Consider the following 20,533-nt stretch of genomic DNA (forward strand, 5'->3'; position numbering starts at 1 on the left):
GTAGTAGTTTACCAGTTGGGTGGATGGGTTTGTGTACATGCAGGAGGTTTTGGCCTGTGGATCTCAGGGTACGGGTAGGTGTGTAGGGTATTAGAGATTTAGCAAGAGAGGGGCATTCTGCTGGTTTAAAGATGAGTTTGTGGGCTGTTGAAAGTTGTAGGTACTTTAGGTGGTTGTGGAGTTCTAGCCAGTTTAGGGTGTGTATGGAGTGACAGTGATGGGAAGAGTTCTTAGAATTGGTTGCAGATTTTGTTGTAACAGGCCTCAAGTTTAGCATGGAGTCCGAGTTGTAGGTTGGAGAATAGGGGAGTACCGTACAAGAGAGAGGGGAGAAGGAAGGTAGATGCAAGGGTATGACGGGAAGATGGAGTAAGGTAGTAGTTGTGCGTGTAGAGGAGGCCAATTTTCTGGTGGGTTTTTTTGATTGCTGAGAGGATGTGGGAGTCGAATTTTAGGTTTTCATCTATGGTAATGCCAAGTAGTTTGGTACTAGGAACGGTTTCAAGAGGGGTGTTATTGTGGCTTTTTATGGAAAAATTGGACTTTGTGGAACTGGGAAGTTTTAGTGGGAGTAAATATCTTTGCTTTGTTGGCATTTAGGGCCAAGTGATGCGATTGCATCCATGATTCAATTTTGGAGAAGGCTGTTTGAGTATTAAGTAGAAGTTTGGAGGGGCAGGAGGCTGAGCAGATGATACTGGAGTCATCTGTGTATTGGATGACTGAGGCTTCAGGGATGGAGAGGTGAAAGTTGTTAATAAGTTGAAGAGCAGAGGGCCAAGTACTGATCCTTGGGGAACTCCTGTGAGTATAGGTAAGAAAGGGGAGGTTGACTCTTTCCATTGTACAGCCTGCTGGCGTGTGGAAAGGTAGCTGGAGAACCAGTCTAGGGTTGAGGGAGATAGATGCAAGTGTGAGAGCTGGGACAGGAGGAGTGAATGGGAAATAGTGTCGAATGCCTTTGAGAGGTCAAGAAAAAGAGAAGATACATATTTGCCGCTCTCACGTGCTAGGTTGACTGTTTCAAGGAAGGAAATGAGGGCTGTCATGGTGCTGTGGCCTGGGCGGAAGCCGTGCTGGGTGGGAGAGAGGAGTTTGTTCTGGATTAGGTAGGGCATGAGCTGGGAGTGGATGGCTTTCTCTAGAATTTTAGAGAGAGGAGAGAGTATAGCTATGGGTCTGAAGTTGGTAGTGTCTGTGTTCTTACCACCTTTGTGGAGAGGAATTATGTATGCATAACGCCAGATGGTTGGTACATAGGATTCCTGAATGGATCTATTAATGAGGATGGATATGGGATAGGCTATAGTTTCGGCTGATATTTGAAGAAAATTTGCTGGAAGGTTGTCAGGGGCACTGCAGCATGGTTTTAGCTTTTGCAGTAGTTTTTTTATAGTATAGGTGGAGACAGGTTTAAGTGAGAATAGCGGTGGAGGAGGGGGGTGAGAGAGAGGGTTTGGGGTGCAGGGTGAGGGGTTAGTATTGATGGATGGATTGGGGAAAGTGGAGGATAATTTAGCTATACAATCAATGAAAAATGTGTTGAAGTTAGTGGCCGTTTCAAGACTTGAGAGGTTGGGATTGGGGCAGGGGTTGGAAGTATTACCAGGGTTGAATATTGAAGAGATGGATGTCCAGAATTTGTTTGGATTGTTTGAGTGTTTGTATTGCAGACTGCTGTAGTAGTTTTTGCGATCTTTTGTTATTGATTTTTTGTCCAGGTTATGAAGATGTTTATGTTCTTGGAGGGTGGTGGGGTTTTTCTGTTTTTGGTACAGTTTCCACTTTTTGTTTCTCTGAGTGATTATCAATTTAGTTTCTTGGGATAGCCAGGGGCAGGAATTTGTTTTGATACGTTTGGTTTGTAAAGGGGCTACTTTATCAAGTAAGGTAAGTAAGGTTTGGTTAAAATATGTGACGGCATTATCTAGTGGAAGGATTTTCAGTGGGGACCAATTAGTAACCTTGAGGCATTCAGAGAAGATTTCGGGGTTGAAGGAAGATAGGTTACGGGATTGTTTGAAAATGTGTTGTTTTTCTATGTGTGAGGATAGGCGATCAGTGAAGGCTGGTAAGTGGTCACCTAGGGGGTCTGGTATTACACCAGCTTTCGAGATATGGATGTGTTGTTAATATCCAATCTAAGATGGTACCGGAGGAACCATCATCATTGTGTGGCCTAGTAGGGAGGTCTATTAGTTGGGTGAAATTGTAAAGGTTGATAGAGTGAGATGGGGTATCTATGAGGAAGGCGGTCCAGTTAATATTTACATCGCCAAGAATGTAGGTTTCATATTTGATGTTTGAGTTAAACCAAGAGAGGATGTCTTCCAGAGTTTTGGTATTGTCTCCGGGTGGGATGTAGATGGAGCAGATGCAGATGGATTTATAGTTGTTAAGTTTTAGAAAGCCTACAGTCATTTCTGCATTGGCAAATGTTGGGATGGGGTTGGTCAATGGTGTAAAAGTGAGAGTTGAGGAGTATATAATTGCTATGCCACCTCCTTTTCTAGGAGTTCTATCATTGTGTATAATGTGGTAGCCTGGAGGAAGGATTTCATTATCTCTGAGTGTTTTAGCCAGGTCTCAGAGACAGCGGTTATGTCTGGCTGGTTGTAAGAGAGCCAGGCATGAAGGTTGGGGATTTTATTACGGAGGCTTTGTGCATTTAGGGTCATGAGGCGGATAGTCTTGTGTTTGTGTTGATTAGAACTTGGGTTAGGGTGGGTACAGGTTAGGGGTTGGGCCTGGGTTAGGGTGGATGTCACATGACAGAGAGAGTGAGATATGAGAGAGGAGCTGATTGAAGAAAAGTAGAGGATAAAGGGAAGTATGTTTTTTTGGGGGGAGGGTTGTCTTAGAGAAAGTAGATAGAGTGGGGTGAGGAGATGGTGATGTAGGGAGTAAGGAGAGTTTGAAAAGATTGGATGGGCTGGAGGAGTAAAGTTCTGGAGAGATCTGTGAATATGAGTTGGATATATCTGGGGGGTGTGAGGTGGTGGTGTGTGTGGTTAGAAGTAGGTATGTATTAGTGAGGAGGCTAAGATGGGTAATGTAGGTTAGGGATATTAAAAGGGTAGATAGTAGTAGAGCTTGTTGTGGGAAGGTAGGCATTGTAGTATAGATGTGTGGGGTGTGGTGTATGTATGAGAGAGGGTGGGGGACTGTATGAGATTGGTGTGTGTATGAAGTGCTACGCTCATCATGCAAACTGTAATGTTCCAAAGGTCGCTCTTTTTCTCTTGAAAGCCCACCAGTTTCACCAATGTAACCACCATGACTTGTTCGCTGCTCTCGGACATTTGCATGAAAAGGTGACAATGACCTCTGCTTGTACTGATAATTGTGCATCAGTCCCATATCGGAAGAATTACTGTTTTTCTTCTTCGGGTATACCGGTTCTACTTTCAAAGTACAGCAAACCTTGGGAATTTCCTCTGGAAGACCCAGTCTTAGCTTTCCTGGTCCCCATCTTGGTCCCTTAGAAAGTACAGAAAGCTTGTTGTAGAAACCAGGTGCGATCCAAAATGTATTCCAGATGTGAAGCAGGAGCTGAAACAGGTCAGCTGAGATGGCTGTAGTGATGAGACCATATGTACCATTCACCAGACCTCCACACACATTCAGCATAGCAATCGTGGTTCCAATTCCATTAAATGAGAGAGTAGCTTACTTTTAAAGATCTTGATAATGCATATATTTTTTCATACTTTTTGCATTTTTAAGTTGTGTGTTTTCAATACACATAAAAAAGTGTGTTGAGTTTATAGATTTGTAATGTGTATTAGTTTTAAGTTTTTTACTTTGAGGGACCATTTGATTATTGTTAATTAATCAATTAATTACTTAATTTGAGTGGGACAGGAAATTGAAAGGGTATTTAACAATGTGATATGTGTTGTTTTATCTAATGAAGTCTCTATTCATGAGACAAAACTGTTTATTATTTTGAATGTTGGATATTTTTTTAATAAACTATCATCCTATAATCTTCATTCCTAGTAGAGGTTTAGCATATCTCATAGTGTTTTAGTTCTATATGATGACTTTAACCATTTACTGTCAATGTGCATATATAGCTCTACAGTTGTGAACATGCATACATGTCAGATGATGGAACCCCTCCTCCTCATCATAAGTCATGATCATAACTGTGGTCCTGCCACACTCTACCTCTGTATTCCAGCCAATTGGCATGTGGCCTGTCTCCATTCCTCAACTTGGGCAATTGGCATTGTAATTGGGAATCCCATTCATGCACTGACAGGCTAGTCCATATTTAATTCTGCCAAGTTATCTTTAATGGTTCACTTCCTTGCCTTCTGATCTTCCAAATCTGCATATTTTGCTTTATAAAGTCATACATAGTGGTTGAGTCTGAGTGTCCCAGCCATTTATCGGTAGTTTCCTTTATTTTTGTCAAAAAATGACCCCAGTAACCCTTTGGCAAACCTATCCCCACATTAATGTCTCCTGTAAAGCCCCCTCGCCATAGTAGTGCACTTGAAAACATCTACATATGTCAGCTGCAATTTACTTTTCCATGTTACATCTGTTAAGTTGTACCAACTTCTCATAACTATTATTTTGCTGCCAACAGCATAATGTAATGTATTATGTTTTACCAATGCTTTATGCTTTCTATTTGACTGGAAATATATAGATATATATATATATATATATATATATATATATATATATATATATATATATATGTGTGTGTGGGTCTATATGAGTACATCGACAAGCCACAATATCGACATCCACTTGAGCGACACGAAATCACCGACGACTGAAATAAGCGAAATGTCACATTACCGAAATTCACATGTTCGACAAACAAGCAGTAACTAAAGACATGCCCCTAACAACTGCACAAATCTGCTACTCTTACAAAACATGGTAGTCATGTGTAGCTAACTGAAAACTCCGTTACAGAAATAGTACTTGAATACACATCTCCAGGTTGTTAGAAAATCGAGAGGCAGTGTATAAGCTAAATATTCGCGTTACTGACACCGGTATTTCCTATATGTGTGTGTGTGTGTGTGTGTACAATACATATACGTATACATATACATAAAAGCCAATAGGAAGGTATGACCATTTCCTTCTCCTGCTTGTAGTTTACGATATTTAGAAGGAACAGGTGTTTGGTCCATGCGTTAAGCGGTTACTGAATCCCTAACTTTGATGTTCCATGACCTTAACAGAAGGCTTCAGGTAATCCGAAGAGGTGCTGTAAATCCCCTGTTGTATGCAGCAAAAATAGGATGAGGTCATCAGGAGTTGAGGGGCAATAAGTCCTTGGAGAGTAATATTTCATGTAAAAAGGGAATTAAATTTGACAAATAGTAGATCACATGGGATTACCTAGTAGATCACATAAAAATATTAAGTGTTCAATAGGGGAAGAAAAGCAGATCACCTGAGATTAATTTATCTCACAAGTAGATGGCATGTTCATGAGAGAGAAGGACAGTACATCACCAAAGCTTACGTGTTTCACACAATAAAAGCAATAGCAGTAATTGGGTACAGATGGTCAGTAGATCATGATTACTACAGTCAATAGACTGAAAGACAGAGCTCATATGAGAGCTGCAGGCACCTAATTAGAAAGCAAGAAAGTGAGCCGCCGTGTCCTTCAGGGCCAGGTGACTGGAAATATATATATAGAGGTCACCATATACCAGGTGTTGTGACCTCTCCTTTTTGGCTAACAAAGTCTGCAGATGTGTGTAAGTAAATAGGGGGTGTTGTTAAGTCATCCTGTGACATCCAAATGTTCCAGAATGAACTGACTCTACTAAACTCTTAGTGTACTAAAAATAGACTCAAAGTGAATGCTAAAAATATAGTAGCACTTTTGGCATTAAGCTACAGACCACCCTCCCAAACCCAGGAACCCCACTCGGCCTTTCTGAAAACACTGGAAAATATGAAGGTCTCTCCAAACACCATTATATTGGGCGACTTCAACTACCCAAACATAGACTGGGAGCATTACTCTAGCTCCAACACCCTAGCCCAAAGGTTCCTAGAATTTATAAACTCAAATGCTATGGAACAACTTGTTACCACTCCCACAAGAGGGGAAAACATACTGGACCTGATCATCACTAACATGGGGACTCTATGCTCCAGACCAGAAGTGTATCCCTCACTGGTAAGATCAGACCATAAACTAATCTCACTGGATATTCACATCCCGACCCCACCCCCTGCCCAGAAAACCACAGTGAAAAACTTCTCTAAAGCAAATTTCACACTCCTCAAATCCGAGGTGGAATCCTTCAAAGCCCCCGGGCCTGTGGAAAATACGGCCCAGACCACAGAATCCTTTATAAACGCATTCTTTGAACACCTTCAGCAATGCATGGATCATGCGATCCCAAATAAAACCAAGACCCAATCCTCCAAAGGCAGACGTCCTGTCTGGTGGACCCCAGCCATAAACAAACTATACAATAGAAGGAGGAAGCTACTAAATGATAGAACAAAATCCCAAAAAGGGAAGGCATCACTGATCAGTATTAGCAAAAAACTACGGGCACTCATAAAATTGTCTAAGGCCAGCTTCGAGAGAAAAATTGCACAGGACACTAAGGATAATCACAAGGCTTTCTTTAGTTATGTTAGGAACCTGGGTGGTAATTCCCAGATATGCTCAGAATTAGTTCTAAATGACAAAAAATACACTGAACCCACAGACATTGCCAACATCCTAGCTGACAGATTCAGCGCAAACTCCCCCCCCTCCCCACCAAAAGGGCAAATATCTATCCCAGCAGAGTGCTGCCCCCCTGACATCTCAGATGCTCAGGTAAGAGCCGCCCTCTCCAAAGCAAAAAACACAGCATCAGTGGGACCAGACGGTGTCCCAGGCTGCGTCCTACATGAACTCCAAGAAGAGCTAAACCCAAACATAAAACTACGGTTCAGTCTCAGCCTTACTACAGGATATGTGCCCAAAGAGTGGCATACAGCAACAGTGGTCCCTCTCCATAAATGTGGTGCCTCAACGGATCCTGGAAACTATCGCCCCATAAGCCTGACTAGCTTGGTCTGCAAAGCTATGGAAAGGATCATCATGGATCTCATAAATAAAGATATTGGGGACCTACAGACACTGGATCCTACCCAGTTCGGCTTTGTTAAGGGCAGATCCTGCCTCTTAAACCTGGTTGATTTCTTTGAAACAGTCACCAAGGCCATTGACGAGGGGAAGGTGGTCCACACAGCCTACCTGGACCTCTCAAAAGCCTTCGATACAATACCCCACTCAGGCATTATAGATAAGCTCACCAGCTTAAATATAAACCCCTATGTCACTAGATGGATTGCAAACTGGCTCAAGGACAGAACCCACATGGTTAGAATTGCTGGAGCGATGTCAGACTCCAAACCAGTTACAAGTGGTGTCCCACAAGGCTCAGTCCTGGGAACTCTCTTGTTCAGTATATATTTCTCGGAAGTACAGGCCAACACAGAAGGACTGTGGCTGACCAAGTTCGCAGATGACTGCAAACTGGGTGCCATAATCGACTCTCCAGCCGACACAAGCATCCTCCAAAAGGGCCTCATAGAAACAGACAACTGGTGCCAGAGCCATGGCCTCAAGCTAAATGCCAAAAAGTGTATAGTCATCCCCTTTGGCAAAAACAAAGTGCCCACAAATTACCACATAGGTGGTAATCCATTAAGTACAGAAGAAGTAATTAGGGACCTGGGGACCCAAGTTGATAGCAGTCTCTCATTTGACAACCACATGGCCAAAGTGGTTAGAAATAATTTTATATAGCCCACCTAATCATGAAGGGATTCACATCTAGATCAGGGGAGGTCATCGTGCCTCTTTACTCATCCCTCATCAGGCCCATAATAGAGTACAATGCCCCTTTTGGGATGTACCTTACCAGACATCTGCAGCAACTGGAAAGACCCCAAAAGTACCCCACCAAGACGATCAAAGGGCTCAAACAGATGCCATATGCTGCCCGGTTAAAGAAACTCCAGCTCTACACAGTGGCATACCACCTGTTCAGAGGTGATCTGTGCCTGATGTATAAAGCCATGTTCAACCTGGAATTAATGGACATGCTGCACCTCAGAACATCCAAATCCCATTGAGCTACGCGCTCGAGAGACTTAAACCTCAGCACTGAAATAAATAGGACATTCTGGAGGGACAGATTCATAACCCAGAGGCTCCCTTCACTCTGGAATAAAATCCCAGTCCAGGTTAGGCAGAGTCCCTCATTGACTCTGTTCAAGAGGAATCTTGATGAGTGGATGGGAGATCGTAGGTTTACCCCGGGTATCACTTCTGTGTCACTGTTAGACAGAGGCACAGTATACTAACCTCGAAAAAGGGCATAGCAAAATAAATTTAAAATGGGTGGCGAAAGCCAAACACATTTTGGCTAGGCTTATAAATGCCCTAGGGCAGATAGCCTAGTATGAACCTATGAACCTAAGCCCCGCCCCTTATCATACTGTGTAGACAGCACACCACTACAAAACTAAAATGTGGTCAGGAACCTGGGCGCTTAGGTTGATAACTCCCTGTGTTTAATCATCATGTGGCAACATTTGTTGGGAAATACTTTTAATTTAGCACAGTTGATGGCCAAAGGAATATAATCAACCAAGGTCTGTGGAGGTAATCACTCCCTTATACTGAGTGTTCATCAGACCAATTATCAACTGTAATGCCCCTTTGAGAGGTTTTGTATGTGCATGTGTATTTATTTATTTACATCTGTTTACTGGGTAAGTCCAACTGGGCATTAAAACACCTTTTCACTAGTGGCCCATGGAGAAAATTTCCGTGGTTACATAGATGGTTTGCAAAACGTTTATTAAAGCTAAAGCATTTGTAAGGTTATAACAGAGATGTATCAAGACCTCAGCAGTGAATTAATTGCATTGTGCAGTACACATATTTTAAAGTGAATATTTTATAAAAGTTATAGAAAGATAGTTTGGGAGGTAGCATTCTGGTAAATATGTACATTAAAGTGAATCTTTAGTACCAGATTAATACAAAGACTTTTTTGGTTGCAATGTAAAATACACGTACTTAAAAAATATTTATAAAAAGACAATATTTGTGATAGTTAGGCTTTCAGATAATGAGAGGTAATAATTATGGGGTGCCCAAGTTGAGCTGATACAGTTGTGAAAGAATGACTAGGGAAAGAGAGAGAGGTTATTGTGCTGTTGAAAGAAGAGCCTTTGGTAAGGATAGAGGAGAAGAAGATTCATGTGAGATGAAATTAAGTTCTGTGATTGATGAATTAGTGAGGAATATATAGCAGAGGGTGTGGAGGGAGAGGTGTGTGTTTGAGGAAAGTAGATCAGGACCTAGAGAAGTTCAGTGATCTCTTAGGGGAGGTTGGAAGCTCAAGCTTTTTATTTAGTGTTTTAAAGACTTTTTAGGGTTCATTTCTGGCTTACTTACCGTGCCATTAGAGACCATATTGTCCAGGACCTCCAGTATCTCCATAAATCCAATGACTCCCCAACACTAAAACCAACAATGAAAATCTTCACGAGCAGATAAATAAGATATAGTGAAGGGACAGGTTTATAACCCAGTGCATCCTTAACCTTTACAGTATACTTCTTTGCATGTTAATCAGTGTGACTCACTATCTTCATTTAAATATAACCCAGACTACTGGATGGGTAGCCACACACTTACTCCAGAAGTGGCTGGTGTGGCCTTCCTGAAGAAAACCTGTGCAGCCTTAGATAGTTTGCACTGACCGTGTGTTAATGGTCATGACTGAAGTATCTATAAATCTGTTTTACTCAATCAAGATGAAGAAGAGTTCCTCCATAACCCAATTCAAGTGTAACTTGGACAATTAGATGGGGAACATAAAATTCATCCCTGGTTTGGCACCTATAATTCTAATGGGCACAGGCAGCCTGGAAATGGTTAATTTCCCCAGCCCCTTCCTGTAAATGTTTCTTCCCCCAAACCCCTGCTTAAACTTATCCAGGGTATCAGAACTTGTTAAGGATTTGGGATGCATGGCTAGGCTTAATAAGGCCCTTGTGGTCATTAGCTCAGTAAACACCTATGAGCCTTTAAGAAAACAGACAGTGTGAGTAGACTGGACAGCAGAAACTCTTCAGCCACAGCAAGAGCCAAGAGAGACAACAGATTTGCTGAGGTGATGGTTACATAAGCAAAGATACAGTTGCTATTTACTGTTACAATGTAAACATCTTGTACCATCTATATAAAAACAGTTCTGTTCAACTGTATTATCAGAAATTCCTTGTTTTCACTTAGTTCATAGGTTCATAGGTTCATACTAGGCTATCTGCCCTAGGGCATTTATAAGCCTAGCCAGAGTGTGTTTGGCTTTCGCCACCCATTTTAAATTAATTTGCTATGCCCTTTTTTGAGGTTAGTATACTGTGCCTCTGTCTAACAGTGACACAGAAGTGATACCCGGGGTAAACCTACGATCCCCCATCCACTCATCAAGATTCCTCTTGAAGAGAGTCACTGAGGGACTCTGCCTAACCTGGACTGGGATTTTATTCCAGAGTGAAGGGAGCCTCTGGGTTATGAATCTGTCCTTCCAGCATGTCCTATGTATTTCAGTGCTGAGGTTCAAGTCTCTTGAGCGCATAGCTCGATGGGATTTGGATTTTCTGAAGTGCAGCATGTCCATTAATTCTGGGTTGGACATGGCTTTATACGTCAGGTACAGATCGCCTCTGAGCAGGCGGTATGCCAGTGAGTAGAGCTGGAATTTCTTTAACCAGGTAGCATATGGCATCTTTGATCCTCTTGGTGAGGTATTTTTGGGATCTTTCCAGTTGCTGCAGGTGTCTGGTAAGGTACATCCCAAAAGGGGCATTGTACTCAATTATGGGCCTGATGAGGGATGAGTAAAGAGGCACGATGACCTCCCCTGATCTAGATGTGAATCCCTTCATGATTAGGTGGGCTATATAAAATGTTTTTCTAATCACTTTGGCCACGTGGTTGTCAAATGAGAGATTGCTATCAACTTGGGTCCCCAGGTCCCTAATTACTTCTTCCGTACTTAATGGATTACCACTTATGTGGTAGGGGATGACTATACACTTTTTGGCGTTTAGCTTGAGGCCATGGCTCTGGCACCAGTTGTCTGTTTCTATGAGGCCCTTTTGGAGGATGCTTGTGTCGGCTGGAGAGTCGATTATGGCGCCCAGTTTGCAGTCATCTGCGAACTTGGTCAGCCACAGTCCTTCTGTGTTAGCCTGTACCTCTGAGAAATATATACCGAACAAGAGAGGTCCCAGGACTGAGCCTTGTGGGACGCCACTTGTAACTGGTTTGGAGTCTGACATGGCTCCAGCAATTCTAACCATGTGGGTTCTGTCCTTGAGCCAGTTTGCAACCCATCTAGTGACATAGGGGTTTATATTTAAACTGGTGAGCTTATCTATAATGCCCGAGTGGGGTATTGTATCAAAGGCTTTTGCGAGGTCCAGGTAGGCTGTGTGGACCACTTTCCCCTTATTAATGGCCTTGGTGACTGTTTCAAAGAAATCGGCCAGGTTTAAGAGGCAGGATCTGCCCTTAACAAAGCTGAACTGGGTAGGATCCAGTGTCTGTAGGTCCCCAATATCTTTATTTATAAGGTCCATGATGATCCTTTCCATAGCTTTGCAGACCAAGCTAGTCAGGCTTATGGGGCGATACTTTCCAGGATCCGTTGAGGCACCACCTTTGTGGAGAGGGACCACCATTGCTGTACGCCACTCTTTGGGTACATATCCTGTAGTAAGGCTGAGATTGAACAGTAGTTTTATGTTTGGGTTTAGCTCTTTTTGGAGTTCATGTAGGACGCAGCCCGGGACACCGTCTGGTACCATTGATGCTGTGTTTTTTGCTTTGGAGAGGGCAACTCTTACCTGAGCATCTGAGATGTCAGGGGGGCAGCACTCTGCTGGGATAGATATTTTCCCTTTTGGTGGGGAGGGGGGGAGAAGTTTGTGCTGAACCTGTCAGCTAGGATGTTGGCAATGTCTGTGGGTTCGGTGTATTTTTTGTCATTTTGGACTAATTCTGAGCATATCTGGGAATTCCCACCCAGGTTCCTAACATAACTAAGAAAGCCTTGTGATTATCCTTAGTGTCCTGTGCAATTTTTCTCTCAAAGCTGGCCTTAGACGATTTTATGAGTGCCCGTAGTTTTTTGCTAATACTGATCAGAGATGCCTTCCCTTTTTGGGATTTTGCTCTGTCATGTAGTAGCTTCCTCCTTCTATTGTATAATTTGTTTATGGCTGGGGTCCACCAGACAGGACATCTGCCTTTGGAGGATTGGGTCTTGGTTTTATTTGGGATTGCATGATCCATGCATTCCTGAAGGTGTTCATAGAATGCGCTTATAAAGGATTCTGCAGTCTGGGCCGATTTTCCACAGGCCCGGGGCCTTTGAAGGATTCCACCTCGGTTTTGAGGAGTGTGAAATTTGCTTTAGAGAAGTTTTTCACTGTGGTTTTCTGGGCAGGGGGTGGGGTCGGGATGTGAATATCCAGTGAGATTAGTTTATGGTCTGATCTTACCAGTGAGGGATACACTTCTGGTCTGGAGCATAGAGTCCCCATGTTGGCGATGATCAGGTCCAGTATGTTTTCCCCTCTTGTGGGAGTGGTAACAAGTTGTTCCATAGCATTTGAGTTGGAGCTAGAGTAATGCTCCCAGTCTATGTTTGGGTAGTTGAAGTCGCCCAATATAATGGTGATTGGAGAGACCTTCATATTTTCCAGTGTTCTCAGGAAGGCCGAGTGGAGTTCCTGGCTTTGGGAGGGTGGTGCAGGCTATAAACTGGAAGGCAGTTTTACCCACTGTTAGTTGCACATGGATAGTCTCTGATGCTTCGTGCTGTGCCAACAACCTGGAGGTGTGGGTAGTCAGTTGTGATAATTAGGAGAAGATGGGATAGTACATCAGCAGGGACTGGGTTTTCACGTAGCAAAAATTGTAGGGGATGATCATGAACTGAATGATGACTGTACACTTTTAGTTTCTAGCACTGTGGTGTGAGGTGTGCAAGGGAAAATATTTGTTTCATGAAAACTGGATTGTGTTGCTGTACAGAGATTATGTGATTTTACAGCACCAGTGGCCAACCCAGGCCAACAGTACCACTTACCAAGATGTATGTGATACTTTTTATGATACTGCATCACAAAGCATCTTCTACAGGGGTATTTATGAATTATGTTGCAGGCAGTCAGAGAGGTAAATAACACATCATCACATCAGTGGTTATTTCAAACTGTCTGGCATCTCTTTATGTAAACCAGGCTCCACATGTCCCTGCATAGTTTGTAGTGAGTATTTCATATCTGTAGAGTAACAGCAGAAGCATTTCAGCCTTTATTGAAGTTAAACAGAGAGAGAACGAAAAAGATTGTTATGGACTTTAGCCAGTTGTTCCATGTTTAATTCACTCAGTATCCATTTGCAGTGTGTGCAACTTTGAGCATGGTTGTTAAATAGACATTGCTGATTTTCAAAAGATGGACTTTTATTTAGTGATGGTGCTTAGTTAATACATTAAAAAATAAAACAGAGTTTAAGTTTTTTCTTCTTTTTCTTGTGGATAGTGGTATTAATGTTAAATAAATACACTATTATTTGATTGCCATCAAGGGAATTATATAATTATTTTGTATCTGAATTAAAGTTCAAAGTCAAGTTGTTTAATGCCTGCTGCTTCCAAAATATGTTAAATAGAATGACATACTTATTTTGTTATATGTATGCTTTGTCTCTAGTTTTATGGGAGGAAACATTTAAAACTGTCATGTTATAAAATATTGGAATTTTAATATTCAAAAAATTAAATATTTGAAGATTAAGCTAATTCTGGTTTCTCTTATTCTGATTATAATTCACCTGACTTGTCCTTGGCCTCTGGGAAGAGTTCTTTTTAAACATTTGACTGAGAACACCAATGATGCTTTTCCAGAAAGTTAGGGTAGTTGTACGGAATTTGCATAATTTGTGTAGCATGTATAGGTGCAAAGCACATCGGCTATATTGTTGGAAATTCAAACAAAAGACAATAAAATAAACAATAGACCATTTAACACATTTTAAATGTAGCCAGAAGGAAAATTAAGGCAGAATGAGAGGGCATAGCAGATTTTTGTTGGAGACCTATTCATTATTGAAATTCTTTGTGACAGCAGTTTATTGTTTACTATGAATAGACATTAAAAAGGTTTGTGTGTGGATACACTAACACACTTGGGGTTTACAATCTAAGTTGTAAGAAAAGCCTTCTGTGCAGTTGATTATATTTTTGACACACTATTTTTTTCTTTTAAGGCAGCAGGAATGGAGAATTCAGTGTCATCCAGAGTCTGCAGTCATCCTATGGGAAATTCTGGGGTGCAGAATGTGACAGAGCTCTGCCTGATGAGATGTTTATCACAAGACAAGACCCAGTGAAGATGGAAATAAAAAATGGTAACTGTAGGCAAGGTAATGAGGACTTTGCCATGAAACTTGAATTAGAAAAGCATCTGCAAGCTGAAGCAGAGGAAATACCATGCAGCTGGCTTAATCATAGCAACAATCTAACATTTTATTGTAACAGTGTAACTGATCATCTAACCGACAATGGGGAAGGGCAAAAGAATGTGTCACAAATGCATAGACAAATACTCATGAGGCAGGCTTTGTATAAAGATGTTATGAATGCCAAAGGTTTTACAGAAAAAAAATTAGCACTGCAAATCATTCATACTGGTCAGAATCTGTCTACAACATGTGACAAAAGTTTTACACAGAATAATGACATGGCAATACTTCAGAATGTCCATGTTTGGCAAAAGTGTCATCAGAGTATCCACACTAGCCTAAAACCCTATAATTGTACCACATGTGACAAGAGTTTTGTGCACAAAGGCAGCATGTTGAAACATCAGGTACACTGTGGGCAGAAGCCATATAAATGTTCCATTTGTGACAAGGGTTTTGCAAAGAAGAATCATGTGGTGAAACATCAGTATATCCATGGTGAGCAAAAACCACATAAATGTACCATGTGTGAAAAGAGTTTTATAAGTAAGAACCAACTGGCACTTCATCAGAAGGTGCATGCAGGGAAGAAACCATTTAAATGTACTACATGTGACAAGAGTTTTGTATACAGAGGTAGCATGATGAATCATCAGATACACTGTGAGCCGAAACCATATAAATGCACCATGTGTGACAAGAGTTTTTTACACAAAAAGAATATGGTGACTCATCAGAGAGTCCACAGTGGGCAGAAGCCATATAAATGCACCATGTGTGACAGGAGTTTTGCACAGAAGATATGCTTGGTAAGACATCAGTATACCCATAGTGGGCAGAAGCCATATAAATGCACAATGTGTGACAAGAGTTTTGTGGAGAAGAGTCAACTGCTACACCATCAGAACAGGCATACTGGGAAGAAACCATATAAATGCACCACATGTGACAAGAGTTTTGCATGCAAACGGACTATGTTGGTTCATCAGAGGCTCCACAGTGAGCAGAAGCCATATAAATGCACCATGTGTGACAAGAGTTTTCTGAGGAAGAATTACTTGAAGAAACATAACTATACCCACAGTGGGCAGAAGCCATATAAATGCACAATGTGTGACAAGAGTTTTGTGGAGAAGAGTCAACTGCTACACCATCAGAACAGGCATACTGGGAAGAACCCATATAAATGCACCATGTGTGACAAGAGTTTTGCATATAAACATAGTATGGTGATTCATCAGAGGCTCCACAGTGGGCAGAAGCCATATAAATGCACTATGTGTGACAGGAGTTTTGTGAGGAAGGATAAACTGATACTTCATCAAAATATACACTCTGGACAGAAACCATATAAATGTACCACATGTGGCAAGAGTTTTGTGCAGAAGAATCAACTGGTATACCATCAGAGTGTGCATACTGGCCAATCTTATAAATGCACTATGTGTGACAAGAGTTTTGCATCCAGACGCAGCTTGGTGACTCATTGGAGGCTGCACTCTGGGCAGAAGCAGTATAAATGCACCATGTGTGACAAGGGTTTTGTGCAGAAGAGACAATTGGTATACCATCAGAACATGCATACTGGGCAGAAACCATATAAATGCACCATGTGTGGCAAGAGTTTTGCATACAAAAACAGTGTGGCGACTCATCAGAGGCTCCACAGTGGGCAGAAGCCATATAAATGCACCTTGTGTGACAAGAGTTTTGTACAGAAGCTGTACTTGGTAAGACATTTGTATTCCCATAGTGGGCAGAAGCCATATAAATGCACCACGTGTGATAAGAGTTTTGTGGAGAAGAGTCAACTGCTATGCCATCAGAACAGGCATACTGGGAAGAAACCATATAAATGCACCATGTGTGACAAGAGTTTTGCATACAAAAAAAATATGGTGATTCATCAGAGGCTCCACAGTCCTAATGGAGAGATGAAAAGTCAGCAAACATAGGAGAGTAGTAGTGCTGAAATTGAATTCATCCTCAAGTCTAGGTGAGTACCTTCATGAGGTGGACCCTGTTTTTCACTAAAATCACACCAAGGCGACACTGATGTATAGGCTGTATTTATATAGCATATATCATGGACAGAAGTAAGTCAAAAACAAAAAAAGTTAGCTGGGTGCACAAAACCCAGGATAAAAAAGTGCCCAATCCTGGTAGGTGCACTGGTGCCAGGACTAGAAAAATGACAGTATAGAATCCTCAAAATATGGAAACATTCCTACAATTGACTGGCCAGGCCCGGGGGGAAGATGGCCCCCCTGCTGTAGAAAGAAGTAGCAGTCAACAAAAATCATTGGCCAAAGAAGAGCCATAAAGGCAACAGAGTGGAATATTGAGGATAAGAAAGAAATTATATATTGTTACTATTATGTCAAAAGCCCAGAATTTCCAGACACACAATATACAAAATGATTAAGAGAGAAATTAGAGGAAAGAAAAATACTTCTTCAAGAAAAACTGTCAGAAGCTTCAAATAAAAAATTGTGTTTATTAATACAACAGATTTTTGAACAACAGTGTATAGATCAAGAAACTCTGATCTGTTTGCAAAAAGAAGCATCTGAGGAAGTGTGAAAATATAAACAACAAAACCTAGAGATATTTAAAAAATATAAAAAAGAAATATGGACATGGGAAAGGAAGAGATATTTGATATGGTGCAATATTTATGCAAAGGAGAAAGCCAAGTTAACTAATATAGAGAAGGCAGTTTCAAAAATATTCGAAGAGAAATACAGGCAAAAGCATCCAGATATGGAAAAGATGTAATGTGGAAAAGAAAATTAGCAAAGCAGAAGTTAAAGAAATAGAAGATGAACTTATGGAGTGCCTGTGAAGTGAAGGATTTAATGTAGAAGTCTAACACAGACTGTATCACAGCATGATGGAGTGAGTCCCCAGAATAAGGAAAAGCAAGAAGATCAGGAGACGTGAAGAAGAAATATGGACAGGAGAAAGGAAAATAGATTTAATGTGGTGTAATATTTATGCATAGGAGTAAGCAAAACTAACCAATACAAAAACAGCAGTACCTAAGATGTTTGAGGAGAAGTACAGACCAAGACATCTGGATATGGAAAACTTTACAATGCAAAAAATACGGAGATTATGAGGAAAAGCAGGAAAAAGAGATTCATAATGGAGAAGTCAAAGAAATAGAAATTAAGGTTATGGAGCAGCTGCAAAGAGAAGGATTTAGTGTAAAAAATCAAATGCAGCCAGCACAACAACAAGACAGAGCAATGGATATCCAAATTAAGGGGAAACCAGTGGAACAGAAAGCAATTGGCCAGGTGCCATATCAAGATATTTTGGAGCCTTCCACAGGAAACCAGTATAAACATTCACTTGAAGTTCGACAGCAAAGGAAGGAACAGGAAACTGTAGAAACTCTGATACAATCAATGTTGAGGAGTGATAGGGCAGTGAGTTCCTATATGATAGAGCAATGGATGGCACAGGATGAAGTTGAAGAGAATATGTCACAGGAAGATCCTATAGAATCTTCTATAGAATGCCTGCAGAAAACAGAAAATAAGGGCTGTGTCCTCAATTTGGAAGAAAATGACTTAAGAGAAAAGTTGCTTGATTTAATAGACATAGACAGATATATCAAGATCAATCAAAGAGACTGCAGAAGGTTAATAAACCCCCAAAGTCAGAAGTTTGATAAAACAAATGAATGCAGTAATTAGGACTGTCCATAGAGATCCATGCAATATAACAGAAGTAAACAGAATATATTACAGTGCTGCTAAATTAATAACTGATAAAGTTTTACCATGGGAACACAGGGATGCGAGGGAAAGGAAGAGGCAAAATGAATACCATCATAGAAATATCGAATGGAGAAAATTATAAAGAAGCTAAGATAAGAAGTGTCACTTTTAGAAGATTATAGAAGACGGAACAGATCAACAAAAACACTAATAAAGATGTGATAAAAGCAATGCACAGTATTAGAACAGACCAGGATCTATCATGTACAATCACAAATAAACTAAAATTTTCAGCACAGGTAGAAAGACTTAAAGATACAAAGATAAATATAAAGGAAAGGTACAAAATAAGCAATTTATTGATGATCCAAAAAAAATTTATAGAGAATTGTGAAATAGGGTAAAAGGAATTGAAAGACCACCAAAAAAAGAAGAAATAGATACATTTTGGAGAAATATCTATGAAGATCCTGTGGAACATAAGAAAGATGCAAAATGGATAGAAGAAGTAAAAGAAAGAATAAGAGGGTTAAAGGTACAGGATATGAAATGGGATGAAATAGCAGCCAGAGATATTGAAACAAAGTTAAGAAAAGCCTCTAATTGGAAAACCACAGGCCCAGATGCAGTATCTAACTTTTGGTTGAAAGTATTAACATCTTTGCATGAGGATTTAGCCATTAGTAAGAACTATTTATATGCACACCTCGAACAGACACTGCACTGATTAACAACATGAAAAACAATGTTGTTACTTAAGAGTGAACCTGCAAGCTACCCTAAAAATTATAGACCAATAACTTGTCTTCCAAAGATGTATAAATTATACATGGGAATTGACTCTGACAGAGTTTATAGTCATTTAGAAGAAAACTCAATTATGGCAGTAGAAGAAAAGGGCAATAAAAGAAAGTCATATGGAACAAAGGATCATTTGTTGTTAAATAAAGTTATAGTGGAGAACTATAAAAAGGGGAAGAATCTAAGTATGGCATGGATTGACTACAAAAAAGCATTTGAAAGTATCCCACATTCATGGATAAAAGAGTGCTTAAAAATGTATAAGATATGCCCTACACTGATTGATTACATTACAGTAACCATGAAACAATGGTGGACTACTTTGCAATTAAGCCATGATAAAGGACAGATTATTATCCCAGGGATAAAAATCCAAAGGGGAATATTCCAGGGTGACTCTCTGTCACTGTTGCTAGTCTGCCTTGCCATTAATCCATTGAGCTGTTTACTTAACAGCTTAGGCCATAGCTACAATTTGGCTCCTAGATAACAAAGTCTAATGACTTCTCATCTTGTCTTTGTTGATTATTTAAACCTGTGTAGCTCATCAGATGAAGAACTGAAAGTACAACTACAGGTTGTCAAAAGTTTTTCAGATGATATTGGAATGTCATTTGGTCTTGATAAATGTGCAAAAGCAACCTTTAAAAAAGGAAAACTGCAGCACCAGGAAAACATCAGTTTGGGACAAGAATGTGATATAAAAGAACTTGAGCAAGAGGGAGTGTATAAATACTTGGGAATTGATGAAGGATCAGCAACAAAATATGAACAAATGTGAATAAAACTCAGTAAGGGCTACTTTAGAAGACTAAAATTAATCCTGAAAACAGCACTGACATCTAGGAACAAGATCCAAGCCATAAATCAATTTGCTGTTCCTGTCCTAACTTATAGTTTTGGAATGATTGACTGGCCCCAAAAAGTGTTGGATAGATTGGATATTAAAACAAGAAGGATGCTTCCGGCTCACCAAATGATTTATAAAAATCAGTGTATACAAAGATTATATATTCCCCGTTCCGAAGGAGGGATGGGCTTCCTTGAAATTGATTACATATATAGATATGCAATTGTGGGATTCCACACATATCTCCTGACCTCACAGGGTTCAAATGTAGTGAGAATTTTGAAACATGAGGAGAATAACTCTAAGATGACATCTCCGCTTAATTTAGCAGAAGCATATTGACGTCAAGCAGGAATGGAAATAAAACCAGAAGTAGATAAAAATATGACAGCAACTGAATGTGCTAAAAAACAAAAGAAAGAATATAAGGTGAAGGACCAGATGAGAAGCAAGAAATGTGGAAAAAAACATAAATATAGTTGCAAGTACAGAAAACTTCTGAAAGAGCCTCATGTTGATCAAGAACGAACGTAGGAATGATTAAGGAGAGGTGAATTCACATCACGAAATGAAAGGTTAATATTGGCAGCCCAAGACAGT

At 40.5% G+C, this 20,533-nt stretch overlaps 1 protein-coding gene across 1 annotated transcript in view; it reads left to right on the plus strand.

Annotated features, from left to right (window-relative positions):
• LOC122797934 (zinc finger protein 271-like) overlaps nt 1-16,729 on the plus strand; it is a 135,609-nt gene extending 118,880 nt beyond the window's left edge. Inside the window, exon 2 of the mRNA XM_044066453.1 lies at nt 14,360-16,729. Coding sequence (XP_043922388.1) covers nt 14,360-16,509 — 2,150 coding nt within the window. The 3' untranslated portion in view covers nt 16,510-16,729. The remainder of the gene's footprint in view (nt 1-14,359) is intronic.
• The last annotated feature ends 3,804 nt before the right edge of the window (nt 16,730-20,533 follow it).

The sequence above is a fragment of the Protopterus annectens genome, chromosome 3.part1 (assembly GCF_019279795.1).
Source record: "Protopterus annectens isolate FY-2018-M chromosome 3.part1, PAN1.0, whole genome shotgun sequence".
In the NCBI taxonomy this organism is placed as follows: Eukaryota; Metazoa; Chordata; order Ceratodontiformes; family Protopteridae; genus Protopterus; species Protopterus annectens.